This window comes from Oncorhynchus keta, chromosome 21, assembly GCF_023373465.1.
Source record: "Oncorhynchus keta strain PuntledgeMale-10-30-2019 chromosome 21, Oket_V2, whole genome shotgun sequence".
Lineage (NCBI taxonomy): Eukaryota > Metazoa > Chordata > Actinopteri > Salmoniformes > Salmonidae > Oncorhynchus > Oncorhynchus keta.
Window position 1 is genome coordinate 34,086,428 of NC_068441.1, and position 24,869 is coordinate 34,111,296.

Sequence of the window (24,869 nt, forward strand, 5' to 3'; positions counted from 1 at the left end):
AGTAAGTGATCAATATTAGCAACTCTGCACCTCAACTTTAATAAAAATAAAATAAAAAGTTTAAGTATTCAACTAGAGAAGTCAAGAACAAATTCTTATTTCCAATGATGGCCAACCTTGCTCAAACACCCTCTGTCAGTTTAGTTTCAATAGAATCCATTTAACAAACAGCGAATAGCAGAGAGAGTGGTCCTTTATTACGGTCAAACGTTACCAGGCTAAGTGGTCATTAACATGACAGTTTAAGTTAAGGCATTGACATTTAACACGTAGAAAACATGTACACACAACAAAAAAACTGTGAAAATATGTGATGTTATCAATTAAAATTTTAAAAGCTGACCACACCACAGTGCAAAGTGAAACAAGCATGAATCATTGTGATCAGATAGTGGTAAAAAAATAAGTATACAACACTTGTAAAAATCTTAGGAAAAGTGGTGATAACAAATGTTGACACCACACACACACCCCCCAGGGGGTTAGAGGCGTGTGAGGTGGTTGGAGATGTGGTAAACATTGTTGTCTGGCAGGTGGAGAGAGTTCTTCCTATAGTACCGTTGTCTGTCTGTATAACGCCCGCCACGGTGGACCTCCAGGTATGGACCCCAACCCTCCACAGGAGAACACACAGCACACATACGCTGCAGACAGAGACACAATGCACTGTAATAGAGAGGATGCTTGGAGAGACAGGCAGAATCATATGACCCACTCTTCAGTGGGTCATATGGTTGAGTGTAGTCTGGCCCAGTAGTGGGAAGGTGAACGGAAAGGCTCTGGAGCAACGAACAGCCCTTGCTGTCTCTGCCTGGCCGGTTCCCCTCTTTCCACTGGGATTCTCTGCCTCTAACCCTATTACAGGGGCTGAGTCACTGGCTTACTGGGGCTCTTTCATACTGTCCCTGGGAGGGGTGCGTCACTTGAGTGGGTTGAGTCACAACCCTTTGGTTGTGCCGTGGTGGAGATCTTTGTGGGCTATACTCGGCCTTGTCTCGGGATGGTAAGTTGGTGGTTGAAGATATCCCTCTAGGGGTGTCGGGGCTGTGCTTTGGCAAAGTGGGTGGGGTTATATCCTTCCTGTTTGGCCCTGTCCGGGGGTGTCCTCGGATGGGGCCAGTGTCTCCTGACCCCTCCTGTCCCAGCCTCCAGTATTTATGCTGCAGTAGTTTGTGTCGGGGGGCTAGGGTCAGTTTGTTATATCTGGAGTACTTCTCCTGTCCTATTCGGTGTCCTGTGTGAATTTAAGTATGCTCTCTCTAATTCTCTCTTTCTTCTCTCTCTCTCTCTCTCTCTCTCTCTCTCTCTCTCTCTCTCAGAGGACCTGAGCCCTAGGACCATGCCTCAGGACTACCTGACATGATGACTCCTGGCTGTCCCCAGTCCACCTGGCTGTGCTGCTGCTCCAGTTTCAACTGTTCTGCCTTATCATTATTGGACTATGCTGGTCATTTATGAACATTTGAACATCTTGGCCATGCTCTGTTATAATTTCCACCCGGCACAGCCAGAAGAGGACTGGCCACCCCACATAGCCTGGGTCCTCTCTAGGTTTCTTCCTAGGTTTTGGCCTTTAGGGAGTTTTGCCTAGCCACCATGCTTCTACACCTGCGTTGCTTGCTGTTTGGGGTTTTAGGCTGGGTTCCTGTACAGCACTTTGAGATATCAGCTGATGTACGAAGGGCTATATAAATACATTTGATTTGATTAACACTAGAAATGCTAAAGAAGTAACATTGGCTGCATTTGATTCTTTTTTTATTACTCCACCATTTAAGTCAAGCCCCCCGCCGACCTTCATTTTTACTAAATAAGTCTATATTACACACTGGAGTTAGAATCTTAATATCGCAAACAGAACTGGAGTTATAACCAGTTTTAGAAGGGAATGTCATTTTTCTTATGGTTTTGCTGTAAGTTATGATGGGGAGAAAGGGTGCGTTGATGAGCGAGGGGAAGCGAATAATGCATAATGAACAACAGGGTGGGCCATTCTATTGCATTGGCATATTCTAATTATAATCTCAATGTGGTATGTACCTTATATCAGTCCACTGAATCCAAGCAGTCTTAGTCTACTCTGGTCTACTTGGAGTACACAGTGAGATCGTGTGTCATTTACAATAAGAAGACCAAGACGAATGGATGCACATGCTGTGTTAGAGCCGCTACAAGATCTGAATGAAAATGACTCGGATGGTGGGGAAGAAATGAATCATGACATATCTGATGCTGACCCTCAGCCTGAATCTACAACTCATAACATGCCACACACATGCTACTGTCTATTATCTATCCTTTTGCCTAGTCACTTTACCTCTACATATATGTACATAGCTAACTCAATTACCTCTGCACATCGACTTGGTACTGGTACTCCCTGTATACAGGGCATTAGGAAAGAATTCAGAACTCTTGACTTTTCACATTATTACGTTACAGCCTTCTAAAATGGAATTCGTTTTAATCCCACAATCTAAAACACAATACCCTGTAATCACTAGGAAAAACAAAAAACAGGTTCGTAGACATTTTTGCAAATGTATTAAAAATTTAAAATAAACAGAAATGTCACATTTACTTAAGTATTCAGACCATTTACGCAGTACTTAGTTGAAGCACCTTTGGCAGCAATTACAGCCTAGAGTCTTCTTGGGTATGACACTACAAGCTTGGCACACCTGTATTTGGGGAGTTTGGTTTGATATACTGCATGCATTTTGACCTGAACTTTCCAGGACCTGGGTTTGATACCTGGCTAAAACAAGGATTGACAATTCCAGGAGAAGTTCCAAACACTCTCAGAAGTCCTAAGCATCCACATCTCTGCCAGACACACCTACCTGCCACGGGTTTCCTTGGGCACAGATTATTTTCCAGATGGCGACGAGGGGTATCCAGATAAGACAGAAAGCGATCATACACCATCCCAGAGCCACACCCCACGCAGGGTACTGCACCGTACCGTAGGATGGCGGACGGAAAGTCAACAACGACCACACCAAGATCACCTACACAACACACACATGCATTAGAGAAGTGTGTATGCGTGCCAGAGAACAGGGGTTAAAGAAATGAGGACCCTGGAACAGAGAGCCAGGTAGGATAGAATCTAAGTTAAGAGAAAGACAGAGAGAGTACTCACAGTGATGACAGCAGGAGTGATGAAAAACCAGCATGCTCTCCACCACAGCCAGAAGAGAGAGCTCCTCGTCCCAATCATCATCTCTATGTCCTTAATGAAACGATTTCCTCCTTCAAACAAACACAGAATGTGCCATACTCTATAACATGTACTATACTGTATATAGATATAATATAACATGCAATATATACACTGATTATACAAAACATTGAGAACACCTGCTCTTTCCAATGACCAGGTTAAGCCAGGTGAAAACTATGATCCCTCACTGATGTCACTTCTTAAATCCACTTCAAAATCAGTATAGATGAAGGTGAAGAGACAGGATAAAGGATTTTTAAGCCTTGAGACATGATTGTGTATGTGTGCCATTAAGAGGGTGAATGGGCAAGACAAAATATTGAAATGCCTTTGAACGGGTTATGGAAGTAGGTGCCAGGTGCACCGGTTTGTGTCAATAACTGCAATGCTGCTGGGGTTTCATCCACCACCCAAAGGACATCCAGCCAACTTGACAACTGTGGGAGGCATTGCAATCAACATGGGCCAGCAGCCCTGTGGAACGCTTTCGGCACCTTGTTGAGTCCGTGCCCCAATGAATTGAGGCTGTTCTGAGGGGGAAAATAGGGGAGGGGGGCACCCTAAAATTTGGTATACTCAAGTGTATGTGCATTGTGATTGGACAAAAGCAATGACTATACAGCCCCTCCATAGCCTCTCTTGAAAAAGCCAAACCTTAACACAGGAAATCCTCTCAAATTTGTTGGAAAAAGCTGTTGCGCAACAACTCACTGCCTTCCTGAAGTCAAACAATGTATACAAAAATGTTCAGTCTGGTTTTAGACCCCATCATATCACTGAGACTGCACTTGTGAAGGTGGTAAATGACCTTTTAATGTCATCAGACCGAGGCTCTGCATCTGTCCTCGTGCTCCTAGACACCATCGATCACCACATTCTTTTGGAGATTGGAAACCCAAATTGGTCTACACGGACAAGTTCTGGCCTGGTTTAGATCTTATCTGTCGGAAAGATATCAGTTTGTCTCTGTGAATGGTTTGTTCTCTGACAAATCAACTGTAAATTTCGGTGTTCCTCAAGGTTCCGTTTTAGAACCACTATTGTTTTCACTATATATTTTACCTCTTGGGGATGTCATTCGAAAACATAATGTTAACTTTCACTGCTATGCGGATGACACACAGCTGTACATTTCAATAAAACATGGTGAAGCCCCAAAATTGCCCTCGCTAGAAGCCTGTGTTTCAGACATAAGGAAGTGGATGGCTGCAAACTTTCTACTTTTAAACTTGTACAAAACAGAGATGCTTGTTCTAGGTCCCAAGAAACAAAGAGATCTTCTGTTGAATCTGACAATTAATCTTGATGGTTGTACAGTCGTCTCAAATACAACTGTGAAGGACCTCGGCGTTAATCTGGACCCTGATCTCTCTTTTGACGAACATATCAAGACTTTTTCAAGGATAGCTTTTTTCCCTCTACGTAACATTGCAAAAATCAGAAACTTTCTGTCCAAAAATGATGCATAAAAATTAATCCATGTATTTATTAATTGTAGGTTAGACGACTGCAATGCTCTACTTTTGCGACTACCCGGATAAAGCACTAAATACACTTCAGTTAGTGCTAAATACGGCTGTTAGAATCCTGACGACAACCAAAACATTTGATCATATTACTCCAGTGCTAGCCTCCCTACACTGGCTTCCTGTTAAGGCAAGAGCTGATTTCAAGGTTTTACTGCTAACCTACAAAGCATTACATGGGCTTGCTCCCACCTATCTCTCTGATTTGGTCCTGCCGTACATACCTACACGTACGCTACGGTCACAAGACGCAGGCCTCCTAATTGTCCCTAGAATTTCTAAGCAAACAGCTGGAGGCAGGGCTTTCTCCCATAGAGCTCCATTTTTATGGAATGGTCTGCCTATCCATGCGAGAGACGCAGACTCGGTCTCAACCTTTAAGTCTTTACTGAAGACTCATCTCTTCAGTGAGTCATATGATTGAGTGTAGTCTGGCCCAGGAGTGTGAAGGTGAACGGAAAGGCTTTGGAGCAACGAACCGCCCTTGCTGTCTCTGCCTGGCCGGTTCCCCTCTTTCCACTGGGATTCTCTACCTCTAACCCTATTACCAGGGGCTGAGTCACTGGCTTACTGGTGCTCTTTCATGCCGTCCCTAGGAGGGGTGCGTCACTTGAGTTGGTTGAGTCACTGACGTGATCTTCCTGTCTGGGTTGGCGCCCCCCCCCCCCCCTTGGGTTGTGCCGTGGCGGAGATCTTTGTGGGCTATTCTCGGCCTTGTCTCAGGATGGTAAGTTGGTGGTTGAAGATATCCCTCTAGTGGTGTGGGGGCTGTGCTTTGGCAAAGTGGGTAGGGTTATATCCTTCCTGTTTGGCCCCGTCTGGGGGTATCATCGGATGGGGCCACAGTGCCTCCTGACCCCTCCCGTCTCAGCCTCCAGTATTTATGCTGCAGTAGTTTGTGTCGGGGGGCTAGGGTCAGTTTGTTATATCTCTCCAGACTTCTCCGGTCTTGTCCGGTGTCCTGTGTGAATTTAAGTATGCTCTCTCTAATTGTCTTTTTCTCTCGGAGGACCTGATTCCTAGGGCCATGCCTCAGGACTACTTGGCATGATGACTCCTTGCTGTCCCCAGTCCACCTGGCCGTGCTGCTGCTCCAGTTTCAACTGTTTTGCCTGCGGCTATGTAATGCTTACCTGTTCACCGGACGTCCTACCTGTCCCAGACCTGCTGTTTTCAACTCTCTGGAGACAGCAGGAGTGGTAGAGATACTCTTAATGATCGGCTATGAAATACAATTGACATTTACTCCTGAGGTGCTGACTTGCTGCACCCTCGACAACTACTGTGATTATTATTATTTGACCATGTTGGTCATTTATGAACATTTGAACATGTTGGCCATGTTCTGTTATAATCTCCACCCGGCACAGCCAGAAGAGGACTGGCCACCCCTCATAGCCTGGTTCCTCTCTAGGTTTCTTCCTAGGTTTTGTCCTTTCTAGGGAGTATTTCCTAGCCACCGTGCTCCTACACCTGTATTGCTTGCTGTTTGGGGTTTTAGGCTGGGTTTCTGCCCAGCACTTTGAGATATCAGCTGATGTACGAAGGGCTATATAAATACATTTGATAACATAAAAAAATCCTCTACATGTACCCATCACACAATATATTCTGTAGATGTAGCTATAACATGTAATATACTTCCATTTACCGTAGAAGTAGAACACCCCAACAAGCTCCAGCAGAGCAGCGATCAGTAGAACAAAGCCAGCACAGAACTGATCCATCAGAGTCACCCAATATATCCCTGCCTGGAGTGACAAACACACACACAGTAATCACACGCATTCACAATAAATTCATGTGAAAGAAATTGTGGTATCTAAGGACCTATTTTAGTTATGGTAACTAAGGACTTACCTGGGTTACGCACGGCAGGCCGAGCAGGAAAAGGATGGCACAGGTTCCCACAGAGATGATAGAGCGTTTTGATTTGAACCTATCAGGGAAGGCATCCTGTAGGCAGGTGGAGATGACCTCTGAGGGAACACGGCAAGAGTCAGAGGTCACTGTCCAGGTCTAGTTAGTAGTGTGTGTGTGTGCAAACACACACACACACACACACACACACACACACACACACACACACACGGAAAGTATTCAGACCCCTTCACGATTTCACGTTACAGCCTTATTCTAAAATGTATCAAAACTTTTTTCCCCATCAATCTACACAATACCCCATAATGACAAAGCACAAACAGTTTATTTTAACACATTTATAAACTGATATAACCTGAAATATCATATATTCATATGAATTCAGACCCTTTACTCAGTACTTCGTTGAAGCACCGTTGGCAGCGATTACAGCCTTGAGTCTTCTTGACTATGACGCTACAGGCTTGGCACACCTGTATTTCGAGAGTTTCTCCCATTCTTCTCAAGCTCGGTCAGGTTGGATGGGGAGCGTCACTGCGCAGCTATTTTCTGGTCTCTCCAGAGATTGGGTTCAAGTCCAGGGTCTGGCTGGGACACTCAAGGACATTCAGAGACTTGTCCCGAAGCCACTCCCGCGTTGTCTTGGCTGTGTGATTAGGGTTGTTCTGTTGGAAAGTGAACCTTCTACCCATTCTGAAGTCCTGAGCAGGTTTTCAGCAAGGATGTCTGCACTTTCCAGTGTTTATCTTTCCCTCGATCCTGACTAGTCTCCCAGTCCTATTGCGGAGAAAATACAAATAAAAATTCACACAGCGTGATGCTGCCAGATTTCCTCCAGACGTGACATTTGGCATTCAGGTCAAAGAGTTCAATCTTGGTTTCATCAGACCAAGGAATCTTGTTTCTCATGGTCTGAAAGTCCTTTAGGTGCCTTTTGGCTAATTACAAGCGAGCTGTCATGCGCCTTTCACTGAGGAGTGGCTTCCGTCTGGCCACTCTACCATAAAAGGCCTGATTGGTGGAGTGCTTTAGAGATGTTGTCATTCTGGAAGTTTCTCCCATCTCCACAGATGAACTCTGGAGCTCTGTCTGAGTGACCATTGGGTTGTTGGTCACCTCCAAGGCCCTTCTCCCCCGACTGCTCAAAGTTTCCGTGCGGCCAGGTCTGGGAAGACTCTTGGTGGTTCCAAACTTCTTCCGCTTAAGAATCATAGAGGCCACTGTGTTGTTGGGGACCTTCAATGCTGCAAGAACATTTTGGTACCCTTCCCCAGATCTGTGCCCCGACACAATCCTGTCTCAGATCTCTACAGACAATTTCTTCAACCTCATGGCTTGGTTTTTGCTCTGACATGCACTGTGTAACGGATATCGTCCTCTTCGTCTGAGGAGGAGTAAGGATCAGACCAAAGCGCAGCGTGGTAAGTGTTCATGATGATTTTAATAAAAGAAAGCACTGAGCACTGAATCAAAACAATAAACGATGACGTGAATATACCAAAACCGAAACAGTACCGTGTGACCAAACACTCACACGGAAACAAACACCCACAACCCAACAGTGAAACCCAGGCTACCTAAGTATGATTCTCAATCAGAGACAACTAACGACACCTGCCATACTAGGCCGAAAACAAAAACCAACATAGAAAAACAAACAGACTGCCCACCCCAACTCACGCCCTGACCATACTAAAACAAAGAATAAAATAACAGAACTATGGTCTGAACGTGACACACTGTCAACTGTGGGACCTTAACAGATGTGTGCGCCTTTCCAAATCATGTCCAATCAATTGAATTTACCACAGGTGTACTCCAAATCAAGTTGTGGAACCGTCAAGGATGATCAATGGAAACAGGATGTGCCTGAGCTCAATTTCAAGTATCACCTGAACAGAGCAATGTACAGAAAGAGATCCTTGATGAGAACCTGCTCTAGAGTGATCAGGACTTCAGATTGGGGCGAAGTTACACCTTCCAACAGAACAACGACCTTAAGCACACAGCCAAGACAAAGCAGGAGTGGCTTTGGCACAAGTCTCTGAATATTCTTGAGTGGCTCAGCCAGAGCCCGGACTTGAACACGATGGAACATCTCTGGAGAGACCTGAAAATATCTGTGCAGCAATACTCCCCATCCAACCTGACAGAGCTTGAAAGGATCTGCAGAGTAGAATGGGAGAAACTCGCCAAATACAGGTGTGCCAAGCTTATAGCATTATACTCAAAGAATACTTGAGGCTGTATTCACTGCCAAAGGTGCTTCAACAAAGTACTGAGTAAAGAGTAATTACACTACCAGTCAAAAGTTTGGACACTCACTCAAGGGCTTCTTTATTTTTGATTACTTTTTACATTGTAAAATACATCAAACCTAAGAAATATGGAATCATGTAGTAACCAACCAAATAGTGTTAAACAAATCAAAATATATTTCGCACTTGAGATTCTTCAAAGTATCCACCCTTGCACACTCTTGGCATTCTCTCAACCAGCTTCATGAGGTAGTCACCTGGAATACATTTCAATTAACAGGTGTGCCTTGTTAAAAGTGAATTTGTTTAAATTATTTCCTTCTTAATGCATTTGAGCCAAGCAGTTGTGTTGTGACAAGGTAGGGGTGGTTTACAGAAGATAGCCCTATTTGGTAAAATACCAAGTCCATATCATGGAAAGAACAGCTCAAATAAGCAAAGAGAAACAGTCTACCATAACTTTAGCACATGATGGTCAGTCAATCCGGAAAAGTAAGAACTTTGAAAGTTTCTTCAAGTGTAGTCGCAAAAACCATCAAGCGCTATGATGAAACTGGCTCATGAGGACAGCCCCAGGAAAGGAAGACCCAGAGATACCTCTGCTGCAGAGGATAGCTTCATTAGTAACCAGCCCAAATAAATGCTATTCAGAGGAGACTGTGTGAATCAGGCCTTCATGGTTGAATTGCTGCAAAGAAACCACTACTAAAAGAACACCAATAAGAAGAGGGAGGAGCTTGGGCCAAGAAATATGAGCGGTGGTGTGATACTGCTTTGCTGGTGACACCGATTTATTTAGAATTCAAGGCACACTTAACCAGCATGGCTGCATGGTTTGCGCTTAGTGGTACTATCATTTGTTTTTCAACAGGACAATGACCCAACACACCTCCAGGCTGTGTAAGGGCTATTTGACCAAGAAGGAGAGTGATGGAGTGCTGCATCAGATTACCTGGCCTCCACATTCCCCCGACCTCAACCCAATTGAGATGGTTTGGGATGAGTTGGACCGCAGAGTGAAGGAAAAGCAGCCAACAAGAGCTCAGCAAATGTGGGAACTCCTTCAAGACTGATGGGAAAGCATTCCAGGTGATAACCTCCTGAAGCTGGTTGAGAGAATGTCAAGAGTGTGCAAAGCTGTCATGAATGCAAAGGGTGGCTACTTTGAAATATCTCAAATATTTTTTTTTGTTGAACACTTTTTTGGTTACACGATTCCATGTGTTATTTCATAGTTTTGATGTCTTCACTATTATTCTACAATGTAGAATAAAGAAAAACCCTGGAATGAGTAGGTGTCCAAACTATTTGTTGTTTAAATACTTATTTTTCTGTGCATTTTAGTATTTTGTACACCAACGTCAAACAGCTGAAAATACAATATTTTTTGTTATGGAAAATATATTTCACAGCGTTTTAGATGCTACAATGACTCTCTACACTATACTTGCTTGTTTTGTCACAAACTGAAATTAGGTGAACTATTCGAATTTTAGCAGTCAGGAAGTGGCAGAGCAATTTCTGCATAATGCATCTTTAAATGCATGGGAGTGTATGAGTATTTTCAAAAACTTTCCAAGTGTATTTCCAAATACATTCCAATATTCAACTACTGGTCTTTTCAAATAAAAAAAATATCTAAATACTTACTTACAAATGTTTTTGAAAGTAATTGAAATACCCCAAATAGTTGGCAGTAAGTGAAATACCCTGGCGTGTGTGTCCCATGTGCATGGGTGTGTGTGTGTCTGACTGACCTATGCCAGCGAACTGTGAGTCCAGTCCAAGGGTGAGCAGCATGAAGAAGAAGAGGATGGACCAAAGAGGAGAAATTGGCAGCTTGGACAGGGCATCAGGGTACGCAATAAATGCTAGGCCAAAACCTACACGCATGCACACGCGCACACTTTGTTAGTGTTTGTTAAGTGGCTATTGTGTCAGTAAGGTAAAGCTAAACACAGTACAGTGGTGTACTACTCACCTGCCTGGGCCACCTCGGATACAGGCTTTCCATAGACATGAGCCATGTGACCTAAGATGGAGAAGATGGCGAAGCCTGCAAACACACTGGTACCTATAGAGTGACATTAAACAGGAAAGGAAAAACGATGTACTGGAACAGAATGAAACCTTGAAAGTTCTTCTTTATGATGCCATTAGCATCCATCTGGTGCGTGTGTGGTGTTTGAGTCATACCACAGTTGGTGAGGCAGACGGTCAGTGCGTCCTTGAACACATTGTTGTGGAACTTGTTATATGAAGACAGGGCCGTGACACCACCCCACGCTACTGACAGAGAATAGAAGATCTGTGTGGCTGCATCTCTCCACACCTGCCAGAAAGACCTACTATTTAGTTACTTCAGTCAAGCATGTGTATTTTGAGTTGACAGGTAAGAGGTTAGGCTCTAACCTCTGCCTCGCCCAGTTTTGTGAGGTTGGACTGGGAGCCAATGTAGAACTCGATCCCGTCTCTGGCGCCCTCTAGTGTAACTCCCCGGATCAGAAGAATCAGCAACACCACATAGGGAAACGTAGCGGTGAAATACACCACCTGGGGACAGACACACACAAAAATATTAGAGGGACACATGCACATCCGAAAGACAAACATTAGAAAGACAGGACCAACTCACACACTAGTGGGGAGCAGGTCAGCTCTTTGTTCGCCCGCAATTGCTAATAACCCATCGACAACCACCCAACTATATGTAATAAGTTTAAATCGGAGGCCCGCACCCGACCCTAACCCTCTAATATAGAAAATGTTGTAGGTTACCGTTAGGTTTTTTTTTTTTTTAGTACTAAGTTTGCCTGATTTCAGATATGTTTTTGCTTGTAACTTCTAATGTTTTGGTAGGCTATTTGTAAGTCAACTTGTCTATAATTAGATACGTGCAGCATCTCTTCTGTCATTGTTGCCCAAGACTAAATAAACCCTTGCTTACCAGAATCTAGTTGACATCGATAAAGTTCTCAGTCATCTCTGATACTTCCATTGCACAAAGATGTTTAGGGACTGGCAAGAAAATGAAATAACTAAAACTTAAAAGATGTGTAAAATGTCCAAATAATATCAGTTTGACCAGTTGTAAGGAAATAGAAAGCTGTGAAAACAACCCAACATGTTTCTCATAAGACTTCAGTTCAGCTTGGATGCATATTTTGTGGTTGAAATAGTATCATCTTTTATGATGCTGATAAAGATAGCACCGCGACAAACTGTATCTAACTGCAGATTTGCATTCTCTCAAGAAGCTGAAAGAAAGAAATCATATTTCTCCACTCCTGTGAGTAAAAATGTTGCCTACATTTGCTGTACCATTTTACTGCAAGAAACACTTCAATTCTGCAGGTGTTAATATTCAGGCTAAGTGAGAGGTTATAGACCTACAATCAGTGTCCAGATTTCAGTTTCCATTTAACCCATCAACAGTAGGCTACAATTCCCTTGATGTGCCATAGGCCTATTTGAAGTCCCCGTCTTGTGACTGTGAGGCACTGTACACATTTGACAACCACACATAACATAGCCAGCACTGCTATCATCCTCTTTGACCACTTCAAATATAACTTTTCTGGCCCTCCCTTGTCTTTATTTTCAATTCTCCATTTCGCAGCTTTTCTCTAAACTCAGGCATGGTCCTTTTTCCCCTCCGTGGATCGACGTTAACTTGTCCTGCCCGTTCCAAATGCATTTGGCGACTGGTATGTAAACTACTTGGTGCACGTACAGTTAGGCCCTAAAGCTTGTGCACTAATGCCAGCTAGCCTAAAATAATGAAAGGTATCATTTTCCCTTTATACAATATTTCATGACCCTAAACCTGCCCGCCTCGTGGATATAACTGCGGCGATTGTGGGTTATGGGTCAACCCGCACATCACTATCACACACACAAACAGGAAATGGGTCATACAGACTTTTCCTGAGGACTTGATGCCTTTGTAAAGGGCAGCAGCGATGAGCAGCCATCCCAGTAGCAGACAGAGAGCCAGATGCCAGACCACCGGACCGGTCTCATCCAGACCACTCGACCTTTGTAAGGCCACCAGGCTGGGGATAGACAAAGAGATTGTCTGACTGTAAGGTGGTCAATCTTACAGACAGGATCAGTTTCAACATAGCATTATAGAGACAACCTGGCATTCAACACAACCTGTGTGACCTCTGAAGTATTTTCAACTTAGTGAAATTGAATCAAGTGTGTGTGTGTTACTCACTCCCAATACTGTTCGCTGGGGCTCTGTACTGGGATGCTGATGATGTTTTCCTTTGGGCAAGTCTCATTCTCCCACAGCGTCATGTTGGCTACAATTACTGGTTCACTCCAGTTGGCAGCTAGGGTATTGTTGCACACTTCTGTAGAGGTCAGAAGCCATTGTCAGAGTGGTAAAGTTACATGGCACTCTGTTCAGGTTCACCTAGGTCATGTTCATTAAAGCATATCATGGAAAACATTAATGTCAGGTAATGGAAAATATTGGTCAAGGTTATTTTGTTTGGAGCCTAATTAACATGATAGAAGAATAAAAGCTGCACAACAGGGAAACTTCACTACATCTTTAGATGTGACACTACATTATAAAACAGGTACCTCTAGGTGTGAGGCTACAGTTGCTGTTGGACCAGTAGAAACAGTCACTCCATGGCAGAGGGGACTGGAATGAGGCAAACATGTAGTAGAGACTGTAGGCAATGATGACGTTGTAGTAGATACCTACTAACGTACTGACCAAAACCATAGCTACACCCACACCTGGAGAGGATAGGGAAAGGGAGAGTGAGGAGAGAGAGCAGGAATTGAGTTAGACGTAAATCAAGGCGGATTCTTCAATATTTGAATTTCAATTCACTTCCTGAATAGATTGAAGCGTCACCATCCCTGATAGCAGTGACTTTATTGACAAGTTCTGTGAAGTTCCATCTTTATCACATACTGATTCAGCCGAAGGCAAACAGCCAGAACCAGTGCTTCCTGGTATACTGGTCAACCGGTCACATAGTAGTTCCTCATCTTGAGATTTATCTAATCAAGGAAGTCCCATTGAGGAAAACATTCTATTTTCCAAGGAAGACGTAACAGAGAACACATGATATGTGAGACATTCTATGATAGGATGTATCTGCCAAAGCATGTGAAAGAATAACTACAGTGGCAATGTACAAAAATTACACTGACCACAAATACACAATTCGAAAGATTTTACTGAGTTACAGTTCATATAATAAACTCAGTCACTTTAAATAAATCCATTAGGCCCTAATCTATGGATTTCACATGACAGAGAAAACAAATATGCATCTGGTGGTCACAGATCCCTTAAAAAAAGGGTCAGTATCTGGTATCTGGTGTGACCACCATTTGCCTCATGCAGTGCGACACATCTCCTTTGTATAAAGTTCAGGCTGTTGATTGTGGCCTGTGGAATATTGTCCCACTCCTCTTCAATGGCTGTGCAAAGTTCCTGGAAATTGGCGGGTACTGGAACACGCTGTCGTACATGTTTGGGATGCTCTGGGTCGACGTGATCAAGGGGTAATTTCATTTTCATCTGTGTACATTCAAATTGCCATTAATAAAATGCAATTGTGTTCGTTGCCCGTAGCTTATGCCTGTCACCACACAACACTCATCAAATCAAATTGATTTATAAAGCACTTCATACATCAGCTGGTATCTCAAAATGCTGTACAGAAACCCAGCCTAAAACCCCAAACAGCAAGCAATGCAGGTGTAGAAGCACTCATCACCATGTGCCCGGTACAGTTGAAACAGGGAATCATTTGTGAAGAGCACACTTTTCTAGCGTGCAAGTTGCCATCGAAGATGAGCATTTGCCCACTGAAGTCGGGTAAAACGCCAAAAAGCAGTCAAGTCAACGAGCAAGCTGATGAGCTTCCATGACACGGTTTAACAGTTTGTGCTGAAATACTTCACTTGTGCAAACCCACAGTTTCATCAGCTGTATGGGTGGAAGTGGAAAAGCTGGATGTGGAGGTCCTGGGCTGGCGTGGTTGCAGGTGGTGTGCGGTTTTGAGGCCGGTTGGACGTACTGCCAGTTCTGGTGGGCATTCCTGCAGTCAGCATGCCAATTGAACACTCCCTCAAAATATGTGGCATTGTGTTATGTGACAAAACATTTGTGACTTTTTGTCCCCAGTTCACCTGTGTAATGATCTACCACACTTATCAGGTGGATGGATTATCTTGCCAATGAGAAATTATCACTAATGAGGATGTAAAAAAATTTGTGCTAAACATAATAACAAAATGTGCTTATGGGCAATTTCTACAATTTCTTTTTTATTTCAGCTCACAAACAAGTATTACTAAGAAATTGCTTACATGCACATCCGAGAGCAATTTTTCTTAATCCTGGTTCCGGGGATCCAAAAGGGGTGCACATTTGCTCTAGCGCTACACACCGGATTCAAATAAACAACACATGTGAATCAGGTGCGTTACGTAGTGCTCGGGGTAAAAACAACAACCAGGATTTGGAAACACTACCCATGACAGTTTTATAACTAACCAATAGCAGTAGAGAAGGACGTTGTCCAATATGCACCATGAATGTGTTCTGTGTTTTGGCACATTCAGCAGCTAGAGGCCAGTCTGACAGAGTGATACAGTAACCCATTGGGCTTGGTAGGGTTATAGGTTAGGGGCTGGGTACATACAGTAAATGGGCTAGCAGCCTTATAGGGTTAGCCCTGGGTCTAGACTGATAGTTCCTCCAGCTCATACATAGAGTTTAGATTCAGGTCATATGGTTAACCATTAATACACTGCTCAAACAAACTTGATACAATTTTCCTAAAAGGTCAATAAAGCTGATCCCGTGGTGTAATGGGCTGTCTGCTCACACAACATTCAAACAGAGAGTAGTAGCAAACACTCCCCAAAAGGTCTGAGTGGTGAAGAGAATGGATGAGTTCCTAGAAGTGGAAAAAAAAGTGATACAGCTGGTCCCAATCCACTCCTTAACCATTCCCTTTGGCCCTTTACCCTTCAATGTCTGCAGATCTGAAGAGTCTGGCTAGGTATAAGCAGTGTAGTGGTGAAGGTTCCAAAAACATAACTTATACCTTACATACTGTATCTGCAAACATCGAAGGGTTGAGACCAAGAGTAATGGTAGACATTGAATTGGGACCGGTTGGGCTTAGGTGGTAAATTAGGGGTACAAGGCTTAGTCTTACCCTGAAATATGGGCAGAGCCCGCCACACATTGACAGGGCCTTGGCTGCAGAACTGACCAAAGGAACTCTCCAGGAAGAACAGAGGTATACCAGCAACAGCCAGCATGATGACATACGGGATGAGGAAAGCACCTAGAGACAGAGAGGACAGAAAACTTGACACTAATAACAAATGCAGGAATATGAGGTAGCCAGTGGATGGTGGAAGCGTATATGGGCTTAACTACAATAATCTGAAATGAATCTTTAAGAATGTTCTGCCATGGTCTAGTTTATAAGTTATTATAGGGTAGGATTCCCAAATAGGCGGCCTACGGGACAGAGTTGGCCAGTAGGTGATTTTATTAGGCCCCCCAAGTTGACACTTATAATTATTTTGGGACATAAGACTAAAATCACCAGGAAATAAGCTTCAAGTGATTTTAATTTAGGAAATCTGTTGCCATGTAAACCCACACATAAATAGAGGCATGTGAGCTTATCAAGGTTTTAAATGATTCCGTTTTTTGTCAAATATGTGATCGGTTAGTTTTTTTGTGGTCAATTTGCAATGTTGAAATTTAAACTCAGCAAAAGAAACGTCCATTTTCAGGACCCCGTCTATCAAAAATAATTAGTAAAAATCCAAATAACTTCACATATCTTCAGTAAGTGGTTTAAAACACTGTTTCCAATGCTTGTTCAATGAATTAATGAACATGCACCTGTGGAACAGTCGTGAAGACACTAACAGCTTCCAGACGGTAGTCAATTAAGGTCAGTTATGAAAACGTAGGACCCCAAAGAGGCCTTTCTATTGACTCTGAAAAATACCAAAAGAATGATGCCCAGGGTCCCTGCTTATCTCAGTGAACTTGCCTTAGGCATGCTGCAAGGAGGCATGAGGACTGCAAATGTGGTCAGGGCAATAAATTGCAATGTCCATACTGTGAGACGCCCAAGACAGCACTACGGGGAGACAGGACGGAGAGCTGATCGTCCTTGCAATGGCAGACCACGTGTAACAACACCTGCACAGGATCGGTACATCCGAACATCACACCTGCGGGACAGGTACAGCATGGCAACAACAACAGTCTGAGTTACACCAGGAACGCACAATCCCTCCATCAGTGCTCAGACTGTCCGTAATAGGCTGAGAGAGGCTAAACTGAGGGCTTGTAGGCCTGTTGTAAGGCAGGTCCTCACCAGACATCACCGGCAACAACGTCGCCATTGGGCACAAACCCACCCTCGCTGGACCAGACAGGACTGGCAAAAGTGCTCGTCACTGACGAGTCGTGGTTTTGTCTCAAGAGGGGGAATGGTCGGATTAACGTTTATCGTCAAAGGAATGAGCATTACGCCAAGGCCTGTACTCTGTAGCGGGATCAATTTGGAGGTGGAGGGTCCGTCATGGTCTGGGGCAGTGTGTCGCATCATCGGACTGAGCTTGTCGTCATTGCAGGCAATCTCAATGCTGTGCATTACAAGGAAGACATCCTCCCCCCTCATGTGGTACCCTCCTGCAGGTTCATCCTGACATGACCCTCCAGCATGACAATGGCACCAGCCATACTGCTTGTTCTGTGCGTGATTTCCTGCAAGACAGGAATGTCAGTGTTCTGCCATGGCCAGCAAAGACCCTGGATCTCAATCCCATTGAGCACGTTTGGAACCTGTTGGATTGAAGGGTGAGGGCTAGGGCCATTCCCCCCAGAAATGTCCGGGAACTTGCAGGTGCCTTGGTGGAAGAGTGGGGTACCATCTCACAGCAAGAACTGGCAAATCTGGTGCAGTCCATGAGGAGGAGATGCACTGCAGTACCTAATGGAGCTGGTGGCCACACCAGATACTGACTTTTACTTTTGATTTTGACCCCCCTTTGTTCAGGGTCACATTATAGGGTATTGAGTTACTATTGAACAGGTGTGTCATTAGTGCACTAAGCAAGCTTAGGTGTGTGTGTCAGTGGAGGCTCCTTCTCAGATGAAGGGGAGGACCATCCTACTCAGTGAATTTCAGAAAAACCTAATGTCAACATAAGATAAAACTATACTAAATATATTAATTTTACCAAAATTATTCAAACACTGTTTTGCAATGAGGGTCTACAGTAGCCTCAACAGCACCTTCTAGGGTAGAATAATAATAGTGTAGGTGGAGGAAAAATATATTTTCCATCCTCCTCTTGGTACATTGACTTCAATACAAAACCTAGGAGGCTCACGGTTCTCACCCACTTCCATAGACGTACACAGTAATTATGACGATTTCCGGTGAGCTCTTGCAGCATGAATTGACATGTCCATCCAATCAAATGATCAGATAATTAATCTGGTACTGAAACCAGAAGCTACAGCTAGCTAGCACAGCCGTGCATCAAGTGTGGTGTGTTGTTGACTCAGAAAGACAATATTTAACAGTTTTAAACGAATTGTTTTCTTAAATTAAGGATAAGCAGTTCATTACCTTTCACTCACTTAGCTAGCTAAGGCAGCTAATATAGCCTACTCAACAACCTGACTCAAACAGCGAGGAATGCCATTTATGTTAGCTAGCTGGCTAAGGCAATCCAACACTGCAACTCTTCCAAGTCAAGGTAAGCTTTCGGTTTTAGTAATGTACTGCCGCCGGTGCCTGCCAGTCTAACTGCTAGCTGTACACATAGATTGGATTGTGGGTTTACTAATGCGTTAGTTCTAGTAGGCCTAGATATGTTGACTATGACAATAGCAAATATGGTATGTTTACATGCACACTAATAATTTCATATTAAACTGGTTATGGCACTAGGGAGATTATGCAATTAAAAGATTTTAAAAGGCATTCCAGCAGTGTATTTGTTCTGTGCCTGTGCTTGCACCTGCCAAGCGAGCCTCCCTCTTTAGGGCGAGTGAAGTGTGTTGGGCGCAACAATGTACAATACTGTTCAAAAGTTTGGGGTCACTTAGAAATGTCCTTGTTTTTGAAAGAAAAGCTCATTTCTTTTGTCCATTAAAATAACATCAAATTGATCAGAAATAAAGTGTAGACATTGTTAATGTTGTAAATGACTATTGTAGCTGGAAACGGCAGATTTTTTATGGAATATCTACATAGGCCCATTATGAGCAACCATCGCTCCTATGTTCCAATGGCACATTGTTTTAACTTATCCAAATGTATCATTTTAAAAGGCTAATTAGTCATTAGAAAATACTTTTGCAATTATGTTAGCACAGCTGAACTTCTTTAGTGCTGACTAAAAAAGCAATTAAACTGGCCTTCTTTAGACTCGTTGAGAATCTGGAGCATCAGCATTTGTGGGTTCAATTACAGGCTCAAAATGTCCAGAAACAAATAACTTTCTTCTGAAACTCAGTCTGTTCTTGTTCTGAGAAATGAAGGCTATTCCATGCAAGAAATATCCAAGAAACTAAAGATCTGGTATAACGCTGTGTACTACACCCTTCACAGAACAGCGCAAACTGGCTATAACCAGAATAGAAAGAGTGGGAGGCCCTGGTGCACAACTGAGCAAAAGGACAAGTACATTAGTGTTTAGAGAAACAGATGCCTCACAAGTCTTCAACTGGCCCATTCATTAAATAGTACCTGCAAATCAAATCAAATTTTATTGGTCACATACACATCGTTAGCAGATGTTAATGCAAGTGTAGCGAAATGCTTCTGCATCTAGTTCCGACCATGCAGTAATATCTAACAAGTAATCTAACAATTTCACAACAACTACCTTATACACACAAGTGTAAAGGAATGAATGAGAATATGTACATTTAAATACATGGGTGAGCGATGGCCAAACGGCAAGATGCAGTAGATGGTATAGAATACAGTATATACATATGAGATGAGTAATATAAGCATTATATAAAGTGGCATTGTTTAAAGTGACTAGTGAGACATTTATTACATCCAATTGTTATTATTAAAGTGGCTAGAGATTTGAGTCAATATGTTGGCAGCAGCCACTCAATGTTAGTGATGGCTGTTTAACAGTCTGATGGCCTTGAGATATAAGCTGTTTTTCAGTCTCTCAGTCCCAGCTTTGATGCACCTTCTCCACTACTGTCCACTACTGTCCAATCGATGTGGATAGGGGGGTGCTCCCTCTGCTGTTTCCTGAAGTCCAAAATCATCTCCTTTGTTTTGTTGATGTTGAGTGTGAGGTTATTGTCCTGACACCACACTGCGAGGGCCCTCACCTCCCTGTAGGCTGTCTCGTCGTTGTTGGTAATCAAGCCTACCACTGTAGTGTCGTCTGCAAACTTGATGATTGAGTTGGAGGCCACGCAGTCATGGGTGAACAGGGAGTACAGGAGAGGGCTGAGAACGTAGTCTTGTGGTGCCCCAATGTTGAGAATCAGCGGGGTGGAGATGTTACCTACCCTCACCACCTGGAGGCGGCCCGTCAGAATTTCCAGGACTCAGTTGCACAGGGCGGGGTCGAGACCCAGGGTCTCGAGCTTAATGACGAGTTTGGGGGGTCCTATGATGTTAAATGCTGCGCTGTAGTCGATGAACAGCATTCTTATATAGGTATTCCTCTTGTCCAGATTGGTTAGGGCAGTGTGCAGTGTGATTGCGATTGCATCGTCTGTGGACCTATTGGGGAGATAAGCAAATTGGAGTGGATCTAGGGTGTCAGGTAGGGTGGAGGTGATATGGTCCTTGACTAGTCTCTCAAAGCACTTCATGATGACGGAAGTGAGTGCTACGGGGCGATAGTCATTTAGCTCAGTTACCTTAGTTTTCTTGGGAACGGGAACAATGGTGGCCCTCTTGAAGCATGTGGGAACAGCAGACTAGGATAGGGATTGATTGAATATGTCCGTAAACACACCAGCCAGCTGGTCTGCGCATGCTCTGAGGACACGTCTGGGCCGGTAAACACGTTTAAATGTTTTACTCACGTTGGCTGCGGTGAAGGAGAGCCTGCAGGTTTTGGTAGCGGGCCATGTCGGTGGCACTGTATTGTCCTCAAAGCGAGAAAAGATTTTGTTTAGTTTGCCTGGGAGCAAGACATCGGGGTCCGCGATGGGGCTGGTTATCTTTTTGTAGTCTGTGATTGACTGTAGACCCTGCCATATACCTCTCGTGTCTGAGCCGTTGAATTGCGACTCTACTTTGTCTCCATGCTGACGCTTAGCTTGTTTGATTGCCTTGGAGGGAATAGCTAAACTGTTTGTATTTGGTCATGTTTCCGGCCACCTTGCCCTGATTAAAAGCAGTGGTTCGCGCTTTCAGTATCGCTTGAATGCTGCCATCAATCCACGGTTTCTGGTTGGGGAAGGTTTTAATTGTCCCCGTGGGTACAACATCACCGATGCACTTGCTAATAAACTCGCTCACCAAAACAGCATATACATCAATGTTGTTCGACGCTATCCGGAATATATCCCAGTCCACGTGATCAAAGCAATCTTGAAGCATGGAATCAGATTGGTGGGACCAGCGTTGAACAGACCTGAGCACGGGCGTTTCCTGTTTAAGTTTCTGTCTATAGGCTGGGAGCAACAAAATGGAGTCGTGGTCAGATTTGCCGAAAGGAGGGCGAGGGAGGGCCTTGTATGCATCACGGAAGTTAGAGTAACAATGATCCAGAATTAGTCCAGCCCGGGTCGCGTATTTGATATGCTGATAAAAATTTAGGGAGCCTTATTTTGATCCATTGTCCTGGGTGGTGGACCAAACAGAGGATCCGCTTCGGGAAAGTCGTGTTCCTGTCTCAACATCAACAGTAAAGAGGCAACTCCGGGATGCTGGCTCTCTAGGTAGAGTTGCAAAAGAAAAAGCCATATCTCAGACTGGCCAATAAAAATAAAAGATTAAGATGGGCAAAAGAACACAGACACTGGACAGAGGGAACTCTGCCTAGAAGGTCAGCATCCCAGAGTCGCCTCTTCACTGTTCTGGTTAGGGCCAGTTTGCTTTGTTCTGTGAAGGGAGTAGTTCACAGCACTGTACCAGATCTTCTGTTTCTTGACAATTTCTCACATGGAATAGCCTTCATATCTCAGAACAAGAATAGACTGAGTTTCAGAAGAAAGTTCTTTGTTTCTAGCCATTTTGAGCCTGTAATCGATCCCACAAGTGCTGATGCTCCAGCTACTCAAGCAGTCCAAAGAAGGCCAGTTTTATTCCTTCTTTAAATCAGAACAGGTTTTCAGCTGTGCAAACATAATTGCAAAATAGTTTCCTAATGATCAATTAGCCTTTTAAATTGCTAACTTTGATTAGCTAACACATTATGCCATTGGAACACAGGAGTGATGACTATCCACAATAGTCGCATTATTGTATGCATGTAACCGCACTCGATGTAGGCTGTGCAGTGGTTAGCAGTTAGGGTATGAAGGTTTGACTTAGATATGTTTTTTTCACCTGGTCACAGACAGCTGTTGTGTTGTACACTTAACACCAAGCAAAGGGAAAAGGTGAGAGGAGAGAGAGCGGAGATCCGAGAAGGAATTATTCAACAAGCAAAGTGATGATGCTGTATGTGCCTGCTATGAAGGTGAACAGGTGATCAGGGGTGGATTCATTTCACCCATTCTGTTGCAAAACATTTCTTAAACAGAAGGAAACGGAACAAAACGGGATGAAACTATCAGAATTTGTCCAATAGAAACTCTACTTTTAGATGTTCCGTGTTGCCACTGTTTGGACTAGTGACTACAGCCTAGATCAGCTAGATGATGGCAAGAGTGTGCAAGGCGGTATTGAATGTGTCACCATCCGTCACCTTGATTACTCCAATTTGTCTCTCAACCTGTGTAACTACGTTATAAACTTTCATTCGTAGGCTAGGTTGTAGCAACCTCATGATGGGTATTGGGCAAATTAGAGTATCATATAATAGACTAAACATTGAGCTGGGTGAATGGAGTATGAATGACAGTCATCCAATAGGCTGTAATAGAAATTAGGCCATGCTCAAAAGTAATCATCCCTAAACTTAAACTGCACCGAGAGCCACTGTGTGTGTGTGTGTGTGTGTGTGTGTGTGTGTGTGTGTGTGTGTGTGTGTGTGTGTGTGTGTGTGTGTGTGTGTGTGTGTGTGTGTGTGTGTGTGTGTGTGTGTGTGTGTGTGCACACAGGTGTCCCCACTTACCTCCTCCATTCTTATAGGCCAGGTAGGGGAACCTCCATACATTCCCCAGACCCACAGCATAGCCAATCATAGACAACATGTACTCCCTCTTATTGGTCCAGTTCCCCCGGTCAATATTCTCATCATTGCTGTCCACATGGGAGTCCTGCTGCTGCTTCTCATGGTCATCCTTAACCTGTATCACAGACAGATAACGCAAGCACGCACATAGTAAGTGAGGGCATATTTCATAAAGCTTAGAAGGCAATGTCAAGCCATTGTTACACACTGGAATTGGTTTTTATTCATTTACAGTGAATAGCATCCCAACCGTGGCAGAGAAGAAGGCTATACAGTTAAATTCTCCATTCCAGATGAATTACAATTCTACATGTTTGTTATTTGGTCCGCGCAAATAATATCATATTTACCCATTAATCGCTTCATACATTTTAAGCGTTTATCTTTATAAGTAGGCTAATCTCCCCAATTAAATAAATAAAAAGACAGTCGTCAGAATGAAGTTGCTTTGGTCAAAATATCGTTCCTCCCGCCAACAACCATGACTTAATTAACTTACACCAAGACAGTTGCATATCATCCTACCGTGTCAGTGGCCGCGGGGTTTGTAAATATTACGTCTGTGAAACTGCTCCAATATTTCCTCATTTTGCTGCTGTTTGTCACATTAAGAAGTGATGTGATGAGAAGCGTTTGTTTGGGACAGACAGGTACACAGTTATTTAAACTCGCTTGAGCCTGAGTGACACGCTCGTCTCTCTAGCCAATCGCCACTCTGATCCCGGAATCATCTGCATTACCCGCGTACCAAATTATAGTTTGAGTGAAACTTTTGAAACCGCGTGCGCCCGCATGCGTGTGTGTGTGTGTGTGTGTGTGCATGTGCGCGCGCGTGTTTCCAACCAGAGTGCTAAGACATACTGTACCTATAGTATTTTCTTGTAAATAGACCTAAATCGTTCATTATTTTGTCCTCGTTCAGATATGACTAACTATTTCCAATGGTGTAAAAAGTACCCAGTTGTCATAATTGAATAAAAATAAAGATATCTTAATATAAAATGACTAATGTAAAAGTAAAAGTCACGCAGTAAAATACAACTTGAGTAAATGTCTAAAAGTATTTGGTTTTAAATATACTTAAGTATCAAAAGTAAATGTAATTGCTAAAATATTAATTATTCCACATTCCTTATATTAAAACCAGAAGGCACAATATTCTTGTTTTTTATTTATTTACAGATAGCCAGGGGCACACTCCAACACTCAGACATCATTTACAAACGAAGCATTTGTGTTCAGTGATTCTGCCAGATCAGAGGCAGTAGATATGACCAGGAAGGCTCTCTTGATAAGTGTGTGAAATTGACCATTTTCCTGTCCTGCTAAGCATTCGAAATGTAACTATTACTTTCGGGTGTCAGAGACAGTGGAGTGAAAGTAAAAGTTGTCAAAACTATAAATATTAAAGTAAAGTACAGATACCCGCAAAATGACTTAAGTAGCACTTTAATAAGTAGTTTTACTTAAGTACTTTACACCACTACTTTTTAAGTAGTTGTACTTAAGTACTTTACACCACTGACTATTTCTAGTGGGTTTATTCTATCAATGCCAAACAAAACAGGTTACCTATCATTTTTGTCATTTGTGCGTTGTAGTTTTTTTTCTTTGTGT

General features: G+C 43.3%; 1 protein-coding gene across 1 annotated transcript; it reads right to left on the bottom strand.

Annotated features, from left to right (window-relative positions):
* Positions 1 to 61: 61 nt before the first annotated feature.
* slc6a14 (solute carrier family 6 member 14) lies at positions 62 to 23,964 on the bottom strand. The gene is made up of 15 exons (XM_035796039.2): positions 23,778 to 23,964; positions 23,193 to 23,367; positions 16,097 to 16,228; positions 13,488 to 13,649; positions 13,114 to 13,252; positions 12,814 to 12,946; positions 11,304 to 11,444; positions 11,088 to 11,223; positions 10,873 to 10,965; positions 10,649 to 10,774; positions 6,613 to 6,731; positions 6,404 to 6,503; positions 3,146 to 3,255; positions 2,844 to 3,011; positions 62 to 644 (listed from the first exon to the last, which is right to left on the bottom strand). Exons 1-15 carry the CDS (start codon positions 23,838 to 23,840, stop codon positions 483 to 485), a joined length of 1,959 nt encoding a protein of 652 aa, XP_035651932.1. The 5' UTR covers positions 23,841 to 23,964; the 3' UTR covers positions 62 to 482.
* Positions 23,965 to 24,869: the final 905 nt, after the last annotated feature.